Below are 18,684 nucleotides of genomic sequence, written 5' to 3'. Positions count from 1 at the left end.
ACAAGCATCATGCTATGCATCTCTTTCCCAATCTCTTTCACATAGTTTTGTGTAAATTGATCACTCAACAGAGATTTAAATGTCAGTGAATGTTTAATAGCTGATTTGAAGGAAAGTAAGACAGCACTTTGTCCTGGGGAAGGACCACATTGTACCTACATCCCCTTCTGTTCTGCTGAAAAACTCATCTGTTTAGTGAAAAACCAGACCACCTAGCACCTGATACAATCGATTAGCTCAATGCCTGGGAAGATACACACTTAACACTGATCAGAGCCATGGGAGTCCCACGTGGTGAGACTGCAGACCTTCACTCTCTTCTGCACGTTGTTTCCAACGTTCCTGTTTTCACTACAATAAACATCTATTACTTCTGTAATTGGGGAAAACACACTTTCAAACATGTAATCAGAAAAGTATGTATTTTTTAAACCCCAAAAGCCTTCTGCAAACTATTAATTTCACAGGCTGCTTTATCAGTGATAACTGTTTCTATCACCTACTCTGAATCAGTGAACTCTTAGAGCAATCCACCAGACAACAGACATGTGTCTCCTGGACCCAAGGGCTCCCCACACCAGGAGCAGGTGAGGGCTGTGTAGAGTGGGGACCCACACATGCCCCCAAGCCCACAGGGCAGGCCTTGCGGGGTAGGGTGCATTTCCAGACAGCTGGGACGCACTGCTCACCTGGGCAGACACGAGTCCTGGGGCAGGTGTGCTGACCAGAACCCACAAGGTACTTGGCACTGTTGGCCCAGACCCCATTGTCACAAAAACTGCTAAGCCTGTGTCCATGGGCAACTCCTAGACTGGACACCATGACAGGGATCAGTCTGTACACTGTCCCCAGGGGGATGCCCACTGTCACCCTGACCACCACGTGACTTCTGCACACAGGAAACATCATCTGCTCGGGTTCTCGGTGGGCAGCCCGGGCAGGCGGCACCTGCAGCAGACGCGCTGGGCAGTGAGTGACACCTTCTGAGGGCCACCACCCAAAGGACTCCCAGTGGGTACCTTACTGTACAGATTTTCGAGACAGTGTGACTCTCTCAAGACCTGTGCATGGGCCACAGGTCCCAGCATAGTCAGTGCTCAAAAATGCTGGCTATGCTGCTACTAAATACCCTTAGTTTTTATGAGCTCACACCTTAATATGTACACTTACAACATTAAGTTACGCTACTCATTTTTTAACAAAAACTGAAAGTTCAACGAAAATGTCCTATTTGTGCACCATCTTTATTTAGCTCCATAAAAGCCAAGAAATACTTCCACAGACTGAACACAAAACAGTCTACAAACTTATCACACAATAAAGTGTAATTATGTACCCTCACGTGCTCGAGTTAGTGTTCTTAGGCACCAACATACACAGAGGCTGTTCCTGGGAGACTGGTTTAACTTTTGGTGTCAAAATATTCTGGGCTCAAAAATGCTGCAGGTAGCACCGACATAACTACACTACCACGTGTAAAACCGACGGCCCGGGGGACGCTGCTGTGCAGCACAGCGAGCTCAGCCTGGTGCTCTGTGCTGACCTGGAGGGGTGGCGGGTGGTGGTGAGGTGAGAGAGCCTCAAGAGGGAGGGGATATGTGTATACACGGGGCTGAGTCACGTCACTGTACAGCAGAAACTAACACAGATTGTAAAGCAATTATACTCCAATTTCAAAAAAAGATGATATAGGTATGTCTTTTCTAAAACTGATTAAAATAAATGAATAATACAAGTCATTTGCCCCAGAGAAACTTTGAAAGCGATTAGTTCTGCCAAGAAATATGAAATATGCAGAAAAATATAAATACCTACATCAGCACAAGGTTGTTCAGTGGGTCTTCAACACTTGTGAACGTTAAAAATATAAGGAAAAAAGTCTCTGGTAATTGCACCCCACCCCTCCAAAAAGAAACAAAGTGTTCAGGGCCTCCCGGCCCAGCCCTGAGTTCTTGGCGCTGGGTACCTAGGCAGCGCCCACCCCACCTTGCACAAAGACCATGGCCAACTGAGCTCCGACTGGGCCACGATGATGAACCCTCAATCCAAGGCTGCTCCGAGGATGGACGCCTGCTAGTCTCTCAGTCCTCAGAGCTCTCAGTCTCAGAGGTCTCGTCTCTCAGTCCGAGAGAGAAAGAGGTCTCCCTATCACAGAGGACTGCCCTGAAAACACCTGGCCACAGTCATCTACCTACATGTCCCTCCAGTAAAGAGTATGTCAGTGAGGACCCCAGAACTGATCAAGCACAATGGATGGCCTGGACATCTCTTTGGTGTCTGCACAGCCTTCAGGTGGGCGGGACAGGGCCTGTGAGCAACAGCTCCCGGCCCAGGGCAGACAGCGGGAAGCCAGGTGGGAACCCAGACCCCACCCCTCAGCTGGGAGTGAGAAGATCCATGGGCAGGCTGCAGCACGGGGTGACTAAGGAGGCAGGGACTCAGAGGGTGAATAACAATCCCTGAAGATGCCCATGTGAAAGCAAAAATGAAGTATACCCACTAGATAACAGAAAGAGAAGTAAAAAGTTAAAAAAAAACCAAACTGTCTACCAACCCAGAGGCCTTGGGAAAACTGAAGCACTTATTAATAACTGCTGGCGGGCGGTTAGTCATAAAGCTGACCCAGCCACGCTGGGGTCTTCAAAACCCAAGGCTTCATCCCCAGAAATCATTTTTTAAAAAAGAGACAGGGGAAAGGCTGCTGACAGCACCATTAATTTACGACAGTGGGGAACCGGGGAACCCGACCCTAGACAGGGTCAACCACGGTCAACTGTACTCGATCCAGCACAGTGACCTGTCTACACCACCAGCCCAAGATACCTGCTTCATGTAGGCATAGCACATGGTCTCGGCGACGCGCTTCCCTTCATCATAGCAGGCTCGGGGTCCTATGGGATTCACGTGGCCCCAGTAATCCTCAGTTTGTGGGTGGACTTCAGGGTCTGCGGGAGGGCGGGGGGTGGTGGTGGAAGAGGAAGCACTTTCAGAACCTCCCTTTGTTCAAGTTCACATGTTTGACAGACAATGGATAACAATGATGCAAAAGGGAGTTTGGGAAAGACCAGGATAAGCATCTAACCTGGAAAGACACCTATCAGAGGGGATTCGGGATTTCTGCTAAGGGCAGGGCAGGCTGGACACCCACAGAGAGGCCCTGAATGCTGCAGAGGACCAACAGAAAAGGGTGGACACAGACACCTGCTCCTCGGCTTGCACCTTTGGGGCGGAAATGCCAGAGGTTCAGAGGAGGTGCCAGCTTCACCCCCTCACAAAGCCGCTTTGTTACTACAACAGCGAGGGTGCAGGGGACACATCATCTCAAACCCGTCCCCACTTCAGCATGGGGGGGCCGGCAGACCAGACGGGGTTGCCTGCAGGCACCACCGTTGGAGCAGACCCGGGGACCTCTGAGAGTCACCCCAACATCACTCACAAGCTGACGTCAGAGGCGAGATGCTAAGTGAGGGTAGTAGGGGGTCGTGGAAAAGACGTCCGGGCAGGATAGGGACCATCAGGGCACTGAGACAGGAACAAGGCCCTGGCCTCGCTGCTTCTGGGACACATGACACAATGGGCCTCCTGGTACCACGTGGGGACCTGCCAAGCTCTGCAGAGCCCAGAGGTGGGAAGCACAGGGACACAAGGTCCCCACCTCCCAATGCCCCTTCCTGGAGCTGGTGGGAGGAGGGCACTGCCTGGACGTCAGAGTTGTGGGGGTGTTCTGCCTTGCCAGTGGAGGCAAAGAGCAGAGCTGCGTCATCAGAACTGCAGCTTCTATGATTTTTTTCACTTGGTTCCCTTATTTATTTTTTTAAGAGGCATCTCTCCCCACACTGCCCTCTCACTTCCCGGCCGTGGCAGCAACGCCTGGAGAAAATCACACTGCATTAGCAACTGGCTTCTGCTACATCCACTAACTGGTTCTCCAGAACCCTGCGCCTGCGGGCAGGAACCCCTGAGTGGACAGGGCCCTCAGCCCCCTCTGAACGCTCACATCCTCAAGGTTTGGGGCGGGGAGGGCAAAGCAGGCGCCAGGGTTTTCTAGCTCCACCTACTTAAGGCTCTCTCAGAAACTACCCTAAAACAGTGGAGGCGACCAGCACACATTTGTCCCCCCACCATCTGTCTCCTAACCCCTGAGCTTTCGGGGTTTGGAGAGTGGAGGGGGTGGGGGTTGCTGCTTTCACTAAAGAGCAAATCCTCTGGCTAAACCAGCAAAGCCTCCGTGATCTGACTCCTGAGGTGCCTCTGGAGCAAAGACACTTCTGTGGATTTTTAAGTGGCTGCTGCTTGTTGGCAAGGTGACATAACTGAGTCCTGGACTGGGAGATCCTGCAGCAGAAGAAAAAGGCTCATCCCACCCGGAGGAGGGAATACCTTGGTCGCTGCCCTCTGGAGAGGAACAGCCGGGAGGGCCTTTTGGAAACAAGTCTAGACTCACTGGTCCCTTTTCCCTCCTGCTGTGACAGGAGCCAGCTGTCCAGGGGGACAGAGTGATACCCACTCACCTCCGTACACCTCTGAGGTGGAGGCCAGGAGTAGACGGGCCCCAACTCGCTTTGCCAGCCCTGTGGAAACATGACAGGACACTGTCAGCTTCAAGGAACACGGAAAACACAGGCACACAGCCAACTGAAGGAATGTTTTAGTACAAATGGTATCTGGCCATCCATGCATTGTAAGTTATCCACTCTTGCTGCATCTACTTTGGAATCTAAATTCAAACCGTAAGAAAAGCACCAACGAACTCCCAGAAACACAGCAGTTAGCTGGATATGTGTAACTGTGAACAGGGCCAAATGCACGGTCTGTGAGCTTTATTATAAGGTATGACTTGGGGAATTTTATAAAGATTCCTTCACCTGAACGTAGCAACCAGCACTCCATCAGGTAACTACCCCCACCCCCATAGGCAGAGGGCAAGGTCCTTCCAATTCTGGCTGCCACTCTCTCCCTGATGGTCAGCCTTCTATCCTCTGCTCCCCACGTGCCCCGGGGACCTCCAACTGTGCCCAAGAGTGTCTCCTGTTCGGGCACCTCTGCCCCACTCCCTCTTTCCTTTGAGGTCCAGCTTCCGCAGTAGCTTCTCCAAAGCAACTGGCCATGTCCGTGTCTAGCTCTGACCCCTTCTCGCCTTCACCCCTCCCAGCAAGAATGGACTATTGTCACCTGCAGTGCTCAGGTCAAGCTCTAAGACAGCTGTCCCCAACCTTTTCGGCACCAGGGGCCAGTTTAATGGAAGACAATTATTCCAAAGACACGGCGGGGGTTGGGGGATGGTTTGGGGACAATTCAAGCAGATTACATTTATTGTGCACTTTATTTCTATTATTATTACACTGTGATATACAGTAAAATAATTACACACTTCGCCAGGTGCAGCTTAGCTGTCACTTGCCACTCACTAGCAGGGTTCTGACATGAGTCTGCAGCTCATTTATTCGGGTCTCTGCAGTCACACCTCTCTGCTAGTGATATTCTGTAACTGCAGCCACTCCCTGGCACTAGCATCACCGCCTCAGCTCCAGTGGAGTCTCATAAAGGGCTCTCAACCTAGGCTCCTTGCAAGTGCGGTTCACACTGGGGTTCATGATCCTACGAGAATCTAATGCTGCCCCTGACCTGACAGGAGGCAGAGCTCAAGCAGAAATGTGAGTGATGGGGAGCGGCTGTAAATACAGATGAAGCTTCACTCGCTGCTCACCTCCTGCTGTGCAGCCCAGTTCCTAACAGGTCATGGACCAGTACCTGGGGCCCCTGCTCTAAGGGCATTTCAAGGCATCAGCTTTGGGAACCTCTCCATCCCCGTGGTTGCCAAGTCCCCAACTGTAACCCTCATCTGACCCTACCCCCTGTCAGGGGACAGGAGGGAGCATCCTGTAACAGGTGGGAGGAAGGTCATCTTTCTAAACACCGTGAGCATGGTAGCTGTTTCTGCACTGCCTCTAGCTCCACGTGGAGGTGGGGTTGGGGGCTGGAGAGAGTTGGGGGCAGATGTGTGCAGTGGTAAGAACAGGGGTGTCTCCACCAGGTGACCTGACAGTCAGGACACAGTGCCCTGAGTTAGAGAAAGCATCCTTCACCTTCCGCAGAGCCTGCTGCCCCGAAGGTTTTGTCTAACAGACTGTGCTCCCCTCCCCGCTGCCCTTTTCTCAAATTGAAATGCAGGGCTATTTCAATTACAGAATCTGCTTTAAATATTCCATAATTAAATCCACTTTTCACTTGACATTTAAAGAAGTGGTTCCTATCTTCACTTTGCACCTAATCAAAACCCTTGGTTTTTAAACTCATGGAAACAGAAGCGCCTCTGACCTCAACCACCCACGTGTGTGTGGCCCACTCTCTGGATTTGTCTGTGGGCTCACATGCAGCCACCCGGGGCGGTGCTCATGCTCACCTTCCACTTTCAGGGTGAGGCCTGCAGTCAGTCTGGAGCTTGTTTCCTCAACCCCACGAGGAGGCTCTCCCACCCTCAACTCTGTGGGACCAGCCCATGCCCCACCTCTCATCAGAATCTTCTAGCCCCGAGGCACACATGCCACAAGTAGGGGAAGTGCAGGAGGGGCAGGCGGCCACTTGGAAGGCAGGGGATGTCACTGAGGCAACGCAGACCGATTCCCACAGTGATGGACCCCCATGACGAGTTGTGACGGCAAATCCAGTCACCCTGAAAGCATGCAAGAACATGCAAGAACAGAACTGTCGGGATCAAACTCCGGGTCCCAACACCCTGACCGTCTGCAGGACGAGGGGCCGACTCACCCAGCATGTTCAGGGTCCCGATGGTGTTGGTCTTCAGTGTCTTGATGGGGTTGTACATGTAGTTGGGAGGAGACGCAGGAGAGGCCAGGTGGTAGATCTGGTCCACTGTGGGGGGTGGCAGGAGGCAAAATACACCTGTTACTTCCAGGGAAAACACTGGAAAATGCTGACCTCCCAGAATTGGACCATGTGAAAACGGTGCTCATGTATCTTTCAGCGAAATTCTACTCATCACCTTTCATTCTTCTTAGAAACTAGCTTACTTATGCGACTGGAAGAACTTTAAACAGAAACAAAGTCTGATCATCTGGAACAAGAGTGTGCTGGGGCCCCTCACGTGGCCTGTTCCCCTCTACCTGGAATCGGTCTGATCGCCGAGTGGATTGCTCTCTGAGAAGATCTATCCAGATGAAGTGCTCAGATTGGAAGGCAGACTGAGTTCTCAGACACAGAGAGAAGTGTGAATATCAAGATGAACGACATTTTAAGTTTATAAAAGCAAATCTGACACAAAAGGTAGGGAAGTGTGGGAGATGAGAGCTTTTGTTCCTTTTCTACTTATCTTGCATATAAACACCAGATCTGGAGGTGGGTTTAGAGCCATGAACAGCAAAATGTCTGGATCCCACATGACTCCCCTGGTAGAGGTAACGCTTTAATATCAGTGCCCTTGACCTCAAAAAGGAATGAATAAATAAAAATCTAAAACAACATACATACGGAAACTCAAGGGTGTCCAAACAGCCATAACTTTGAAAAAGTGCAAAGTTAAAGGACTCACATTTCTGATTTCAAAACACAATACAAAGCTATGGTAACAGAAGGGTGTGTTACTGGCATCAAGACATAGAGACCAAAGGATCAGAGAGGACAGCTCACAAATGAACCCTCTGTGTATGATCACACGGTCTCTGACAAGGGTGCTGAGCCATGCGGTGAGGAAAGGACAGTCTCTTTGCCAAGTGGTGTTTGGAAAACTGCACATCCACATGCAAAACAACAAGCCTGGACCCTGATCTTACAGCACACAAACCCAACTCGAAGCAGACCAAGAGCCTAAACACAAGACTTAAAGGAAGAAAACGCCCAGAAGGAAACACGGGAAAAGCTGCATGACACTGAATTTAGGAACGATTTCTTGAATCTGACACCAAAAGTAAAGGAAACAGAGCAAAAATAGACAAATGAAACTACATCAAACATTCTGCCAGGATCAAAGGACACCATCAACAAAGTGAAAAAACAGCCCACAGAATGAGAGAAAATACTTGCTAATTATATGTGATAAGCTAATATTCAGAATATATAAAGAACTCCTAAAATGAACAACACAAAATCAACCAACTTAAAAGATGGCAAACACTGAATATATTGAATATATCATCCAAAGATGATACACAAATGGCTAATAAGTGTATGAAAAAATGCTCAATGTTGCTTATCAGAAACACGCAAATCAAGACCACACTGAGGTATTGGCTCACATGGATCAGGATGTCTACTACCAAACAACCCCCCAAAAAGTAACAAACGCTGTCTTCAAGGATGTGGAGAAACTGGAGCCCCTGTGTACTGCTGGTGGGAATGCAAACACAGCAGCCGCCATGGGAACAGCGGGGCATTCCCTCAGAATACTAGAAATGGAATCGACACAGGATAAGACATTTCACTCCTGGGGTTACAGCCAAGGGAGTGAAAAAGCAGAGTCTCAAAGAGGTGCTCGCGCTCCCACACGCACGGCAGCGTTACTTACAGTGGCCAAGAGGTGAGAGCCACGCAGTGTCCCTGGATGGATGACCCAATGAGCAAATGACTGCCCCCTCGCCCCTCCTGGGAGGGCTAAGGCACGCCCTGTAACACGAGACCTCGTGTTGCCTTAAGCAGTGTCTCCTTCCTACGGGGACACGTCCTGCCTATAACAGTAAGGCCCCAGTGGCCTCCCAGTCACTTACAGTCTCCCGGGAGGAATTACGGGCAGGACAGCGGGGGAAACTTCAGAATAAATATAAAAAATCAGTCATGAGAGGTGCCAGGCAGATACCACAAGGCATTAATAACCAAGGTGAACTCTCACCACCCAGGAAAAAGTGCTCAGAGCCTGCCCACTGCATGGCACACCGCACCCAGAACAAGCATGATGTTCAAACCCCTGAGCCAGGGGAGGGCGACCGGCGTGGCGATCCGTCCATGCTGGCTGCCGGCCACCAAGCGACTCTCCTGCCACCCCGTCCCAAGAACAAGGCTGCATGCTGGAACCGCAACTGGGAAAACAGGAGCCTTGAGAAATGAGCCCGAAAGAGCTCAAGTTAAAGAGTGATTAAAACAGTAAGTTCTCGAGTTCTCCTTTCTCACATAATTTCCTTAAATAGGTTCAAAGTAGTGTTCTTGGCAGGCTGTGGGCATGTTATTTTTATGCTGGGAGGAAGACCGGCCCAGGGTGGGGTGGCCACAGTGCACTGGCCCTCCTGTGAATTCTGAAAACCCAGGCAGTCTAACCCCAAATGAATGAATTCTGCACACGTGAGACATAGATACAGAAAGAAAAAGCGCTCAAAACTAACAGCTCGTGAGATCATTCAAAATTACTGCTCAGAATCCATACCAAAAAAAAAAAATCAAGTGCTATCTCCTACCAAAGGGGAAATCCACAGAGAGACAGACGGAATATTTCCATCTTCCTGCAGTATTTTTCTTTATACCATGTTTTTAACCAAGTTGCCGCGTGCCCTGTCAAACCTCTGCTGTGTCACAGCCGCCCGTGGCCACACGGCACACGCAGCCTGACCCCTGCTGCCCGACACCAGCGTCTGTGATGCAAAATAAGGCTTAAAGATACAGAACTTTTCAAAGTGTAAAGACCAAATTTCTCTTGGCACGGAAAATTAAGAGTGGGATTTTGCCTTGACTTCATATCAAATAATACTGACTTAATGCCAAGGGGAGGCTGCCTGCTTGAGGCTGGCCTCAGCCCCGGATCAGCCACCAGCTGGCATGCCTGCCTCCCCCTCCTCCCCTCCCCACTATGATAACAAGCCAGCGTGCTGGCTTCCCTGGAGGAATTCCACGTTACACGGAGGGTCTCGGCCCCACAGCCTTGCGTTCAATGCTTACACTTGCACCATCACTGTAAGTGGGAAAATGTCTAAATTACTGAATATAATTCTACAGAAACATTCCAATCTGAGGGGCACTCTTCAAATGCCCACAGAAACACAGACCCAAAGCTCTCAGCAAATGCCGTTTTCAGTCCCACCTCTTACTAGCACCTGGCAAGGTTGTGGGGATAGGGGGGGTCAGGTGTTGACAACTCCCCCCACCCAGGTCTCCCCTTGGATTCCTCTGCCTGGTACAAGGCAGTAACAGAAAGGGCCCAGCACCCAGGGCTAACGGCCCACCCAACACACATGTTCAGGCAACTAACCGTGTCCACCACAGAGAGGTGACGACAGTGCCCGGGACATGGCAGAGCACATCGGGGTCGCTACTGGCAGTGGTCAGGCTGCCCGTGGCTCCAGACTCCTGGATGTCCTCCCAGGACACCGCCAGGGCCAGGACCCAGCTCCCCAGACACGAGGGCCTCTCTGCCCGTTTCCTTCTCTGCAGACACGCTGCCCGTGAAGCAGGGGGACAAGCTCTCAGGGAAGCTCTGGGGAGTCACCGGCTACACACATCAGGAGCTCAGACACAACCCAGGGTGACGACGGCAGTGACCTCACATCCATCTGGGCACTTCCCGAGCCACGTCCACTTCCTGGACGGCCAGGTGCAGCACACAAGCCCCGCCCCCAGCAGCACGGGGTAACGAAGCTGTGCTGCGTTCACGCCATGGGGAGCTGCTAACAGCACAGAGTGGGGGAGACGTGTCTCTGTAAAAAGACCTGGTGCAGCCGCACAACAGAACACGGATAAGTGCCAAAAAAGAAAATAATGATAAAATAATAACGAAGTAGCACTGCGTGAGTGATACAGAAAGATCACCAGGATATAAAAAGCAAGGGGAAAAAATTCAGAGCAACACAAAAAATGCTACTTTCTCTACCGTGGGGAAGAATCATGAATACCTGCTTGTGTTAACTGGGTCACAGAAGGGAACTGCAGATGAGCGAATGTTAACAGCAGTCTCCTAGAGTGAGGTGGCAGACAGAGGCAAGAGGAAGACTTTTTAAGGCATTTCTTTTTAATTAAAAAAAAAAAAAAATTGAACCATATAATTTATATTGCCTATTAACCATACATTTAATCTAAAAAGATCCCATTTAAAGAAATTATTAGATGTTAACAAGAACAGAGAGAGCATTTTTGGATAAGAGGATTCATTTTCTATTTTCTTTTTTATACTTATTCAAATTTTCTGTAGCATCTGTGTATTAGTTTTATCACTAGGAAAGAATCATCTTTTGAAAGGAGAGAAAAAATTAAGATTCTCTTCTATGTAACTTTTAAAAATTTTGTTTATTTTTTATTATTTCTGGCCTTTTAGTTAGTTAATTATTTCTGGTCTTTGTGGCTGCTCGGACTTAGCTGCTCTGCAGCATGTGGGAGCTCCCCAGATCAGGGATCAAACCTGTGTCCGCTGCACAGAAAGCCAGACTCTTAACCCTTGACCACAACATTCTATCTCTCAGCCCCTGTGACCCTCCCATCTCTGCAGACTCCACTTTACCCATCAGTGTCCTCTGCACATGGATCAGAGAGGTATTTCAACAGCCATTCTGGCAACTCCATGTCCCTGCTACGTCTGCTCCAGGTCTGATGCTGGCTTTGCCTCTTCAGACCAAGTCTGTACTGTGGCCGCGCACCAGGCACAGTGGGGATAAACAGGCTGGACACAAGCTGCACTCGCTGCCCTGTAGCCCTCGGGGTCAGAGGCTGACCCCCTGGGACCTCGGTGTGGTCTCCCTGGTTGTCCCTGGGTTTCCCTAGAGACTCTTCCTTACCTGGGGCCCTGGGATTCCTCTGGTGTACCTGTTGTCCTTGGAGTCTCCTTGAGGGGAGGTGGGAGTGAGGTGGGGAGAGGAGGGTCCCAGGATGGGGTCTCCTTGTTGTAAGCCTGGGCTGGGGGCATCCCTCCATGTTAGTCAGCTTGTGGGGGGAGGTCTCCCCTGAGGAGCCTTCAGGGGAGAACTGGGTGCTCTGGGTGGATTTTTAGGAGGGTTCATTCCCCCCGCCCCCTTGCTGGAAACCTCTCACTGAGAATCCCCCTCATGGGGCTCCTGGAGGGGAAACTTAACACAAGGGCCCCCGACTCCCATAGCTGAGGCTGGAACTTACAGCCCATCCACACTGTCCCAGTCCCTGGGCTGCTCCCACTCACTTCCGCCCAGTCAGGCACACCAGGTATGCCCAGCACCATCTCGGGATCCCAGGGGGCAATGTGCCCTGGGCCCTCTGTCCCCTGCAGGAGCAGAGAAGGCTGCCGGCCATCAGTCTGCTCATCTCCCAGCTGTGAGGACAGGAGGGGCTACTCCAGGTTCCCAATCGGTCAGACCAGAAACCTGAAGTCCACCCGCCCATGAAGATAGCTCCTTCCTCTTCCAGCTCATCTTCCGAGGGGCTCCCCCTCCCTTCAGGAGCATCTGATAGCTCTGAGAGTTTGGTCACCGCCCGCTGTCCTGTCCCTAGGGCCCTCTCCTGGGATAGACACCTGCCTGCGTCCAAAGTGCCGTCCCAGGCCACAGCTCAGCGACCACCATCCCGACGGCCTGGCGTCCACCCCACAAACCACACACACCCTCTACTGGCCCTGGCTTCTTAGAAACTTCCCATGTCCTGAATGGGTTGGGGGTGGGGTGGGGAGGGGAATAATTCACTTTACTGCTTCCAGAGCCAGTCTGCAGGGTAGATTCAACATCAGAAACTTAAACGCTGTGGTGGGTAAAATCCAGAATTCTTTTAAAGCCATAGACAATCTGATTAAGTTATTTCCGTGATTACAATTCCTTCCAAAGCAACAACTTTCTTTCCCAATCCTCTAACCCCGACAATGCAGAGGCCTCTGTCACAACCCCTGTGACAACAAGGCTTCCTGTCTGACCATTTCATAATTCATCACCACAAGGGGGCCCTGAGGCCACTGCGTCCGCCCAGACCCGAGCCAACCCAGTTATAAGCTCCTCCACCACATGGACCACCCCATCCTGAGTCCAGACAACAGTTACTTTCCTACTGGAAATAGGAAATCAGAATAAACCACAGTGGTCACACTTTGAAAATAATAAGATGTGTGCCAAGAAGCTGGTAGAGCTCTGCTGGGGAGATGAAGATCAAGTGGTACCACTGGGACCCTGTTAAAACCCACACAGCATGCCAGCCCGGGAGACAAACAGACCAACACAGTCCCACAAAATGCTTGTTAAAACAGGAGAACATTCCTGCCCTGCTGTAAATATCAGATCGACAGCCGTGTAACAGTGAATCCAGACCATTTCCCAATCCAGTCTCCATCACAGACGCCAGGGTAGTGCCCGAGATGTGGTGAGAGTTCCCAAAACCAGACAGGGACTCAGCATGACCGAGTCAGCCACCCATCCGGGGGCCCCGTCGAGCCCACCCACCCACCAGACACCAACCAGCACAGCAGCCCTCGCTCACCTTCGATGTACAATGGCTCCACCACGTCGTGGTTGATCAGCTCAAAGTTCTCGTGGCCGATCCAGTGCTCCACGTTCCTCTTCCTGCCGGTGAAGAAGTTGTCCACCACGGTCACTTCGTGACCGTCCATCATGAGTTTGTCTGTGAGATGGGAGCCCACAAAGCCTGCGCCCCCGGTTACCTGTGTGGGGACAGCAGGGGAGAGCACGGTGATCACTCAGTACAAGGGATGTGTACCAGTGCAGCCCCTACTGAACAGGGGAGGTGTGTGCGGGCAGGGAAGACTGTGCAGGCAGGGCCATGTGTGGGCGGGCAGTGGGGTGTGTGAGGGCAGGACAGGGTGTGTGCAGGCAGGGAAGGTTGTGTGTGGGCGGGGGTTTGTGTGTGCAGGCAGGGGTGTATGTGTGTGCGGGCAGAGGAGGGTGTGTGAGGGCAAGGGTGTGTGTGTGCAGGCAAGGGAAGGTGTGTGAGAGCAAGGGGGTGTATGTGCAGGTGGGGGAGGGTGTGTGCGAGCAGGGGAGGGTGTGTGAGAGCAAAGGGGTGTATGTGTGGGCAGGGGAGGGTATGTGCAGGCAGGCTGTGGAGGTGCGGGTCCTCTGACTCCAGAGCAGGGAGTTGGACCTGTAAATGTCTAGGCAGCCTGGAAATCCAAACTGCCACTAGTAAGTGATACGGAAAGTAGCAGTTATGAGTTCATAGTGCACTCTTCGACGGTGAACCTAACATTACTAAAAGATCCTTGTTCTATATGGGTGGGACGCTGAGCATCATTGATGGGGTTCTAAACCTTTTAGAATCACTTTTGTAAAAAGTGACCAGAACATGCGTCTATTTGGTGAACTACCAAAAAGAAGGATGTCATGTTTAAACTGGACTCAGAAACCTCATAAAAAGCTATGACCTTTCAAGCTGTTCATAAGAACAAAATAAGAAGCAGCAGACACTGTGTGCAGATCAAGGCCCTGTGTGAGGAACTGCACTGTTCAGTCGTGCACGGTCAGAGACCCGGCCGAACAGAAGTGGGGCAGCTTTGAATGACCACTGGAGGCCAGAGATCACAGGAATGTGCTTCTAAAACAAATACCCAGCAAATGTGAAAAGGCAATTATGACTGAAAAAATTTTAACTAATAAAAAGACTTGATCCAGATAATGTACGCAGAGGGGGCTAGATAAAGTGCATCTTGTTTTTGGAGGGTAGGAGCAAAAATAATAAACCGATGGAAAATACATTCTCTACTCATCCTGGCGACCCATCTCACCTTCTCCTCCTTCAATATTCACATTCCTGTCACCCTCCTGTTCCAAGTGAAAGAATTAACAGTAAAGAAAACATGCACTCTTTTCACCTAAGGAGAAAGCACCATAACCTCTAGGTCTGTGGTTGTAAAACATTTACTCTGCATGAAGCCCTCCGTTCATAGAAAACCTGACGTGTCTTTCCAGTGTTTATCCCAGGTGTGAGCAAAGTTGCCTGGGGAGCAGGGGAGAAGGCTGACTGGGGCAGGGGCGCGGGGGACGACACACCTGTCCACCACCGGAGGATGTGCTCAGATGAAAATACAAATACGAAGGTTTAGAACACGCACAACCAAGAAGCCCTGATGCCCCTCATTCTCCCATCAGCTGCATCTGTTCTCTGTCGGGAACCCTGTCATTCTACTCCCCTTTACTTCAGGGATGAGAACTGACATCTGGGGGTTGGAGTTTTGGGCCAGGATCCCTGGATCCCTGAGAAAGACACATCAGCCTGTCCTCCTGATTCCACAGTCTGTCCACCACCTGTCCACTTGTCTGGGGTGTGTTTTCTCTTCAATGCTCCTACATTTTCATCTATACACTTGGACAGTGATTTGAAAGAATAATTTTCCGGAAAAATAACTAACCTCCAATCTGGCTCACCCCTAGTGCTTGCCTCAGGTGAGATTTCATTGTGTCTTACCTTTGTTTAATTGCATTTTCCCACAGTTTCTACATCAGTTACATCTTTTCAGAAGAAATTTAACCCCTCTTAATGTAACTCTATATCAATATGCAAACACTTCCGAAAATAAAATGTCCCATAGCATGCCAACTTTATCTCTGCACCTAAATAACTGGGTGAGACCCGGGAGCCAGCAGAAAAGCAGGGTATTAAGTCATACAGGACAGCCACCAACATTTCACTAGCCTCAGTAGCGACGAAAAACTGCGTGAAGCACCTCTGTTACTCTGTAGTTGCTAAGTCATGTCCGACTCTTTGCAACCACATGGACTGTAGCCCACTGGACTCCTTTGTGCATGGGATTTCCCAGGTAAGAATACAGTTACAGTTCAGTTGCTCAGCCCAGTCTGACTCTTTGCAACCCCATGGACTGCAGCAGGCCAGCAACCCTGCCCATCACCAACTCCCGGAGCCTGCTCAAACTCACGTCCATCGAGTTGGTGATGCCATCCAACCATCTCATACTCTGTCGTCCCCTCCTCCTCCTGCCTTCAATCTTCCCCAGCATCTTTTCCAGTGAGTCAGTTCTTCACATTAGGTAGCCAAAGTATTGGAGCTTCAGCTTCAGTCCTTCCAATGAATATTTAGGACTGATTTCCTTTAGGACTGACTAGTTTGACCTCCTTGTTGTCCAAGGGACTCTCAAGAGTCTTCTCCAACACCACAGGTCAAAACAATCAATTCTTCAGTGCTCGGCTTTCGTTATGGTCCAGCTTTCTTTATGGTCCAACATACATACATGACTACTGGAAAAACCATAGCTTTGACTAGACGGACCTTTGTTGGTATATCTCTGCTTTTTAATATGCTGTCTAGGTTGGCCATAGTTTTTCTTCCAAGGAGCAAGTGATTTTAATTTCATGGCTTCAGGAGTGATAAAAAAAACAAACACCTGCCAAAGCAGGAGATGTGGGTTCAGTCCCTGGATCAGGAAGATCTCCTGGGGAAGGAAGTATCTTAGCCTGTCTTAAAATAGATTAAAGATTTTTTCTGGAATAATTCCTTTCTATCTAAAGTATTTAGGTTTACATAACACAGCTACATGTGTGCATGCTAGGTCGCTTTAGTCATGTCTGACACTTTGTGATCCCATGGACTGTAGTCTGCCATGCTCCTCTGTCCCTGGGATTCTCCAGGCAAGAATACTGGAGTGGGTTGCCATTTCGTTCTCCAGGGGATCTTCCCAACCCAGGGACTGAACCCACGTCTCTTACATCTCCTGAACTGGCAGGCAGGTTCTTTACCACTAGTGCCACCATGTAACATAACTGGGTGTTTATAAAATGTTTCTTCTACTCAGCTTCATCCCCTCAGGCAAGCATTTTAAATGGAAACAGAATGGGCATAAGCTTGGCACTCAGACAGCTTCCTCAGGCCTCACCCATGGAACGGATCAGGCCCTGCACAGCTCTGCTTGCCCCTGTGGTCCGTGATCTCAGTCCCACATGCTCCTGTGGGAGCCAGCAGGGTCCAGCTCAGGTCAGAACCCAAACTTACGCCTCACAGTTCATCAGCAAAAAGAAAAAAAAGTCTGTTGGAGCAAATCTCTTCTTTGTGCTGAGGCTTCAACAATTACTGAGAAGGCTTTAAGTTTCAGCAGCCATATGCCAGCCTTGGGCACCAAATGACTCTGAAATGTGGCTTAACCAATGAGGTGGTAAAGAGTGAAAAACACTAAGCCTATTGACTGTAATTGTACGGAAAGTGAAATTAATTCCACAGGGCTTAGCGTTGACAGGAAAACCATCCCCCCTGGCAGTGACAGGAACCCTGGAGAGGCTATGCAGGGCTCATGTATCAGCACAGAGTGTCAGATTTTCTGATCACTCTAACGGGTGCTAAGAGGAAGATTAGGAAAATCAGCTTTTCACTGATGTGTGTGTGGCTAAGTCACTTCTGTTATGTCCGACTCTTTGCGACCCCATGGACTGTAACCTGCCAGGCTCCTCTGTCCATGGGTTTCTCCAGGCAAGAATACTGGAGTGGGTTGCCATGCCCTCCTTCAGGGGACCTTCCCGACCCGGGGACTGGACCCTCTTATTGTCTTAGATCGAACATCTCTCCTGTCTAACCTGAACTGGCAGGTGGGTTCTTTACCACTAGCACCACTGGGGAAGCCCTCTTCACTGATGTCTCTCCCGATCTGTGCCTAAAGGCTTGCACGTTTTTGATAGAAAATACTCAGAACACAAGTGTACACAGGCTTTAGAGTCTGCTTGTGGTGAGATTTATGGAGCCACTCGAACAGGCAGGGACCTTCTGTAACTTCTAAAAGAAAAGGGAGGTTGTGTGGGGGAAGCAGTTTAACTCTGAGTCACGAGTGTCAACTCTGGTGTCAGGGATGCATGGTTCCTCAACAGAGATGTTGGCTATGAATAGACCCCCCGGCATCCTAACTTTTCATACATCAAGGTCATAGATCAATCAGGTGCTCCACATAGAACCCAATATTTAAGTCTTTGGATTTTGTCCTAAGGTAAATGGCAGATGAAGAAACCCTTATCCAAGAAAATCCACTAAAGTTCAGTCTGGACACAGGAGCCCCAGCCCACTCATTGCCTCACCGTCCACCCCCCTCCTCAATCCCCACCTCTACCAGTTCAGAGCAGGTGAGAAGGTGAGACTCTCAGGGATGGCAAAAAACAGGGGCTCCCAGTGACAAGATTCGGCATCTCACTGGGGAGGGCAAACCCTGCCCCCAGCATTTCTCATTTCTGGTCCCCTCTGGTCTGGACTCCTGAGCCTGGTGGTCAAGGGCCCCCTTTCCCCACCCAGCTCCCACCTGTGCCCTACAGCAGAAGCTCCTCGCCACCTCCACGAAAGGCTGTGACTCTGGGGCCCTGGTCACCGCTGCTCAGCCCCCACATGGCCTAGGGGCGAGGCAAGAAGATCAGGGGCTACTCCTCCTGCCCCACCCCCCGCCTATAAGCAGGGTTCACTCCCTCCTCCAGCTCCAGAGGTTTCCCGCCAGGTGGCTCAGAGACTGCTCCCTGGGGACAGAAGGAGTCAATTAAAAAAAAGAACAAAGCTCTCCTTTAAGGAACTGACTTTATTTGGAATAAAGGGGGAAAAGTTCAAGAGTAAGGGGGACTGGGATGGAGAGCATCGAAGAGGGGCTGGTGCCCCACAAGGACAGCTGGTTCAGCAGGCAGACCCGGGAGAGACCCTGGAGCCCCCAGGGTCAGGACAAACCTCCAGAGCTTGGCTCAAAGCGCCCTCTGCAAAGGGGCGAGAATTTAACTGGGTAGGACCAAGGGACAATTTATTAGGTCCTAATGAAAGGACAGACCACAGCACAGGCCAGTTATAGGAGCCTAACAGTTGCTGTGACCCTACACAAGG

The 18,684-nt window shown here is 50.5% G+C and overlaps 1 protein-coding gene across 3 annotated transcripts in view; it reads right to left on the bottom strand.

Moving 5' to 3' along the window:
• Positions 1-18,684, bottom strand: part of UXS1 (UDP-glucuronate decarboxylase 1) — a 55,922-nt gene that overhangs the window by 9,886 nt on the left and 27,352 nt on the right. For all 3 annotated transcript variants that reach the window (XM_025261121.3, XM_044925965.2, XM_044925966.2), the window contains 4 exons: positions 13,360-13,540; positions 6,769-6,873; positions 4,512-4,571; positions 2,824-2,945 (listed from right to left, as the gene is read on the bottom strand). In XM_025261121.3, the coding sequence (XP_025116906.2) occupies positions 2,824-2,945; positions 4,512-4,571; positions 6,769-6,873; positions 13,360-13,540 (468 nt within the window). The remainder of the gene's footprint in view (positions 1-2,823; positions 2,946-4,511; positions 4,572-6,768; positions 6,874-13,359; positions 13,541-18,684) is intronic.

The sequence above is a fragment of the Bubalus bubalis genome, chromosome 12, assembly GCF_019923935.1.
Source record: "Bubalus bubalis isolate 160015118507 breed Murrah chromosome 12, NDDB_SH_1, whole genome shotgun sequence".
Taxonomy (NCBI): Eukaryota; Metazoa; Chordata; class Mammalia; order Artiodactyla; family Bovidae; genus Bubalus; species Bubalus bubalis.
This window is presented reverse-complemented; position numbering and strand designations above follow the sequence as displayed.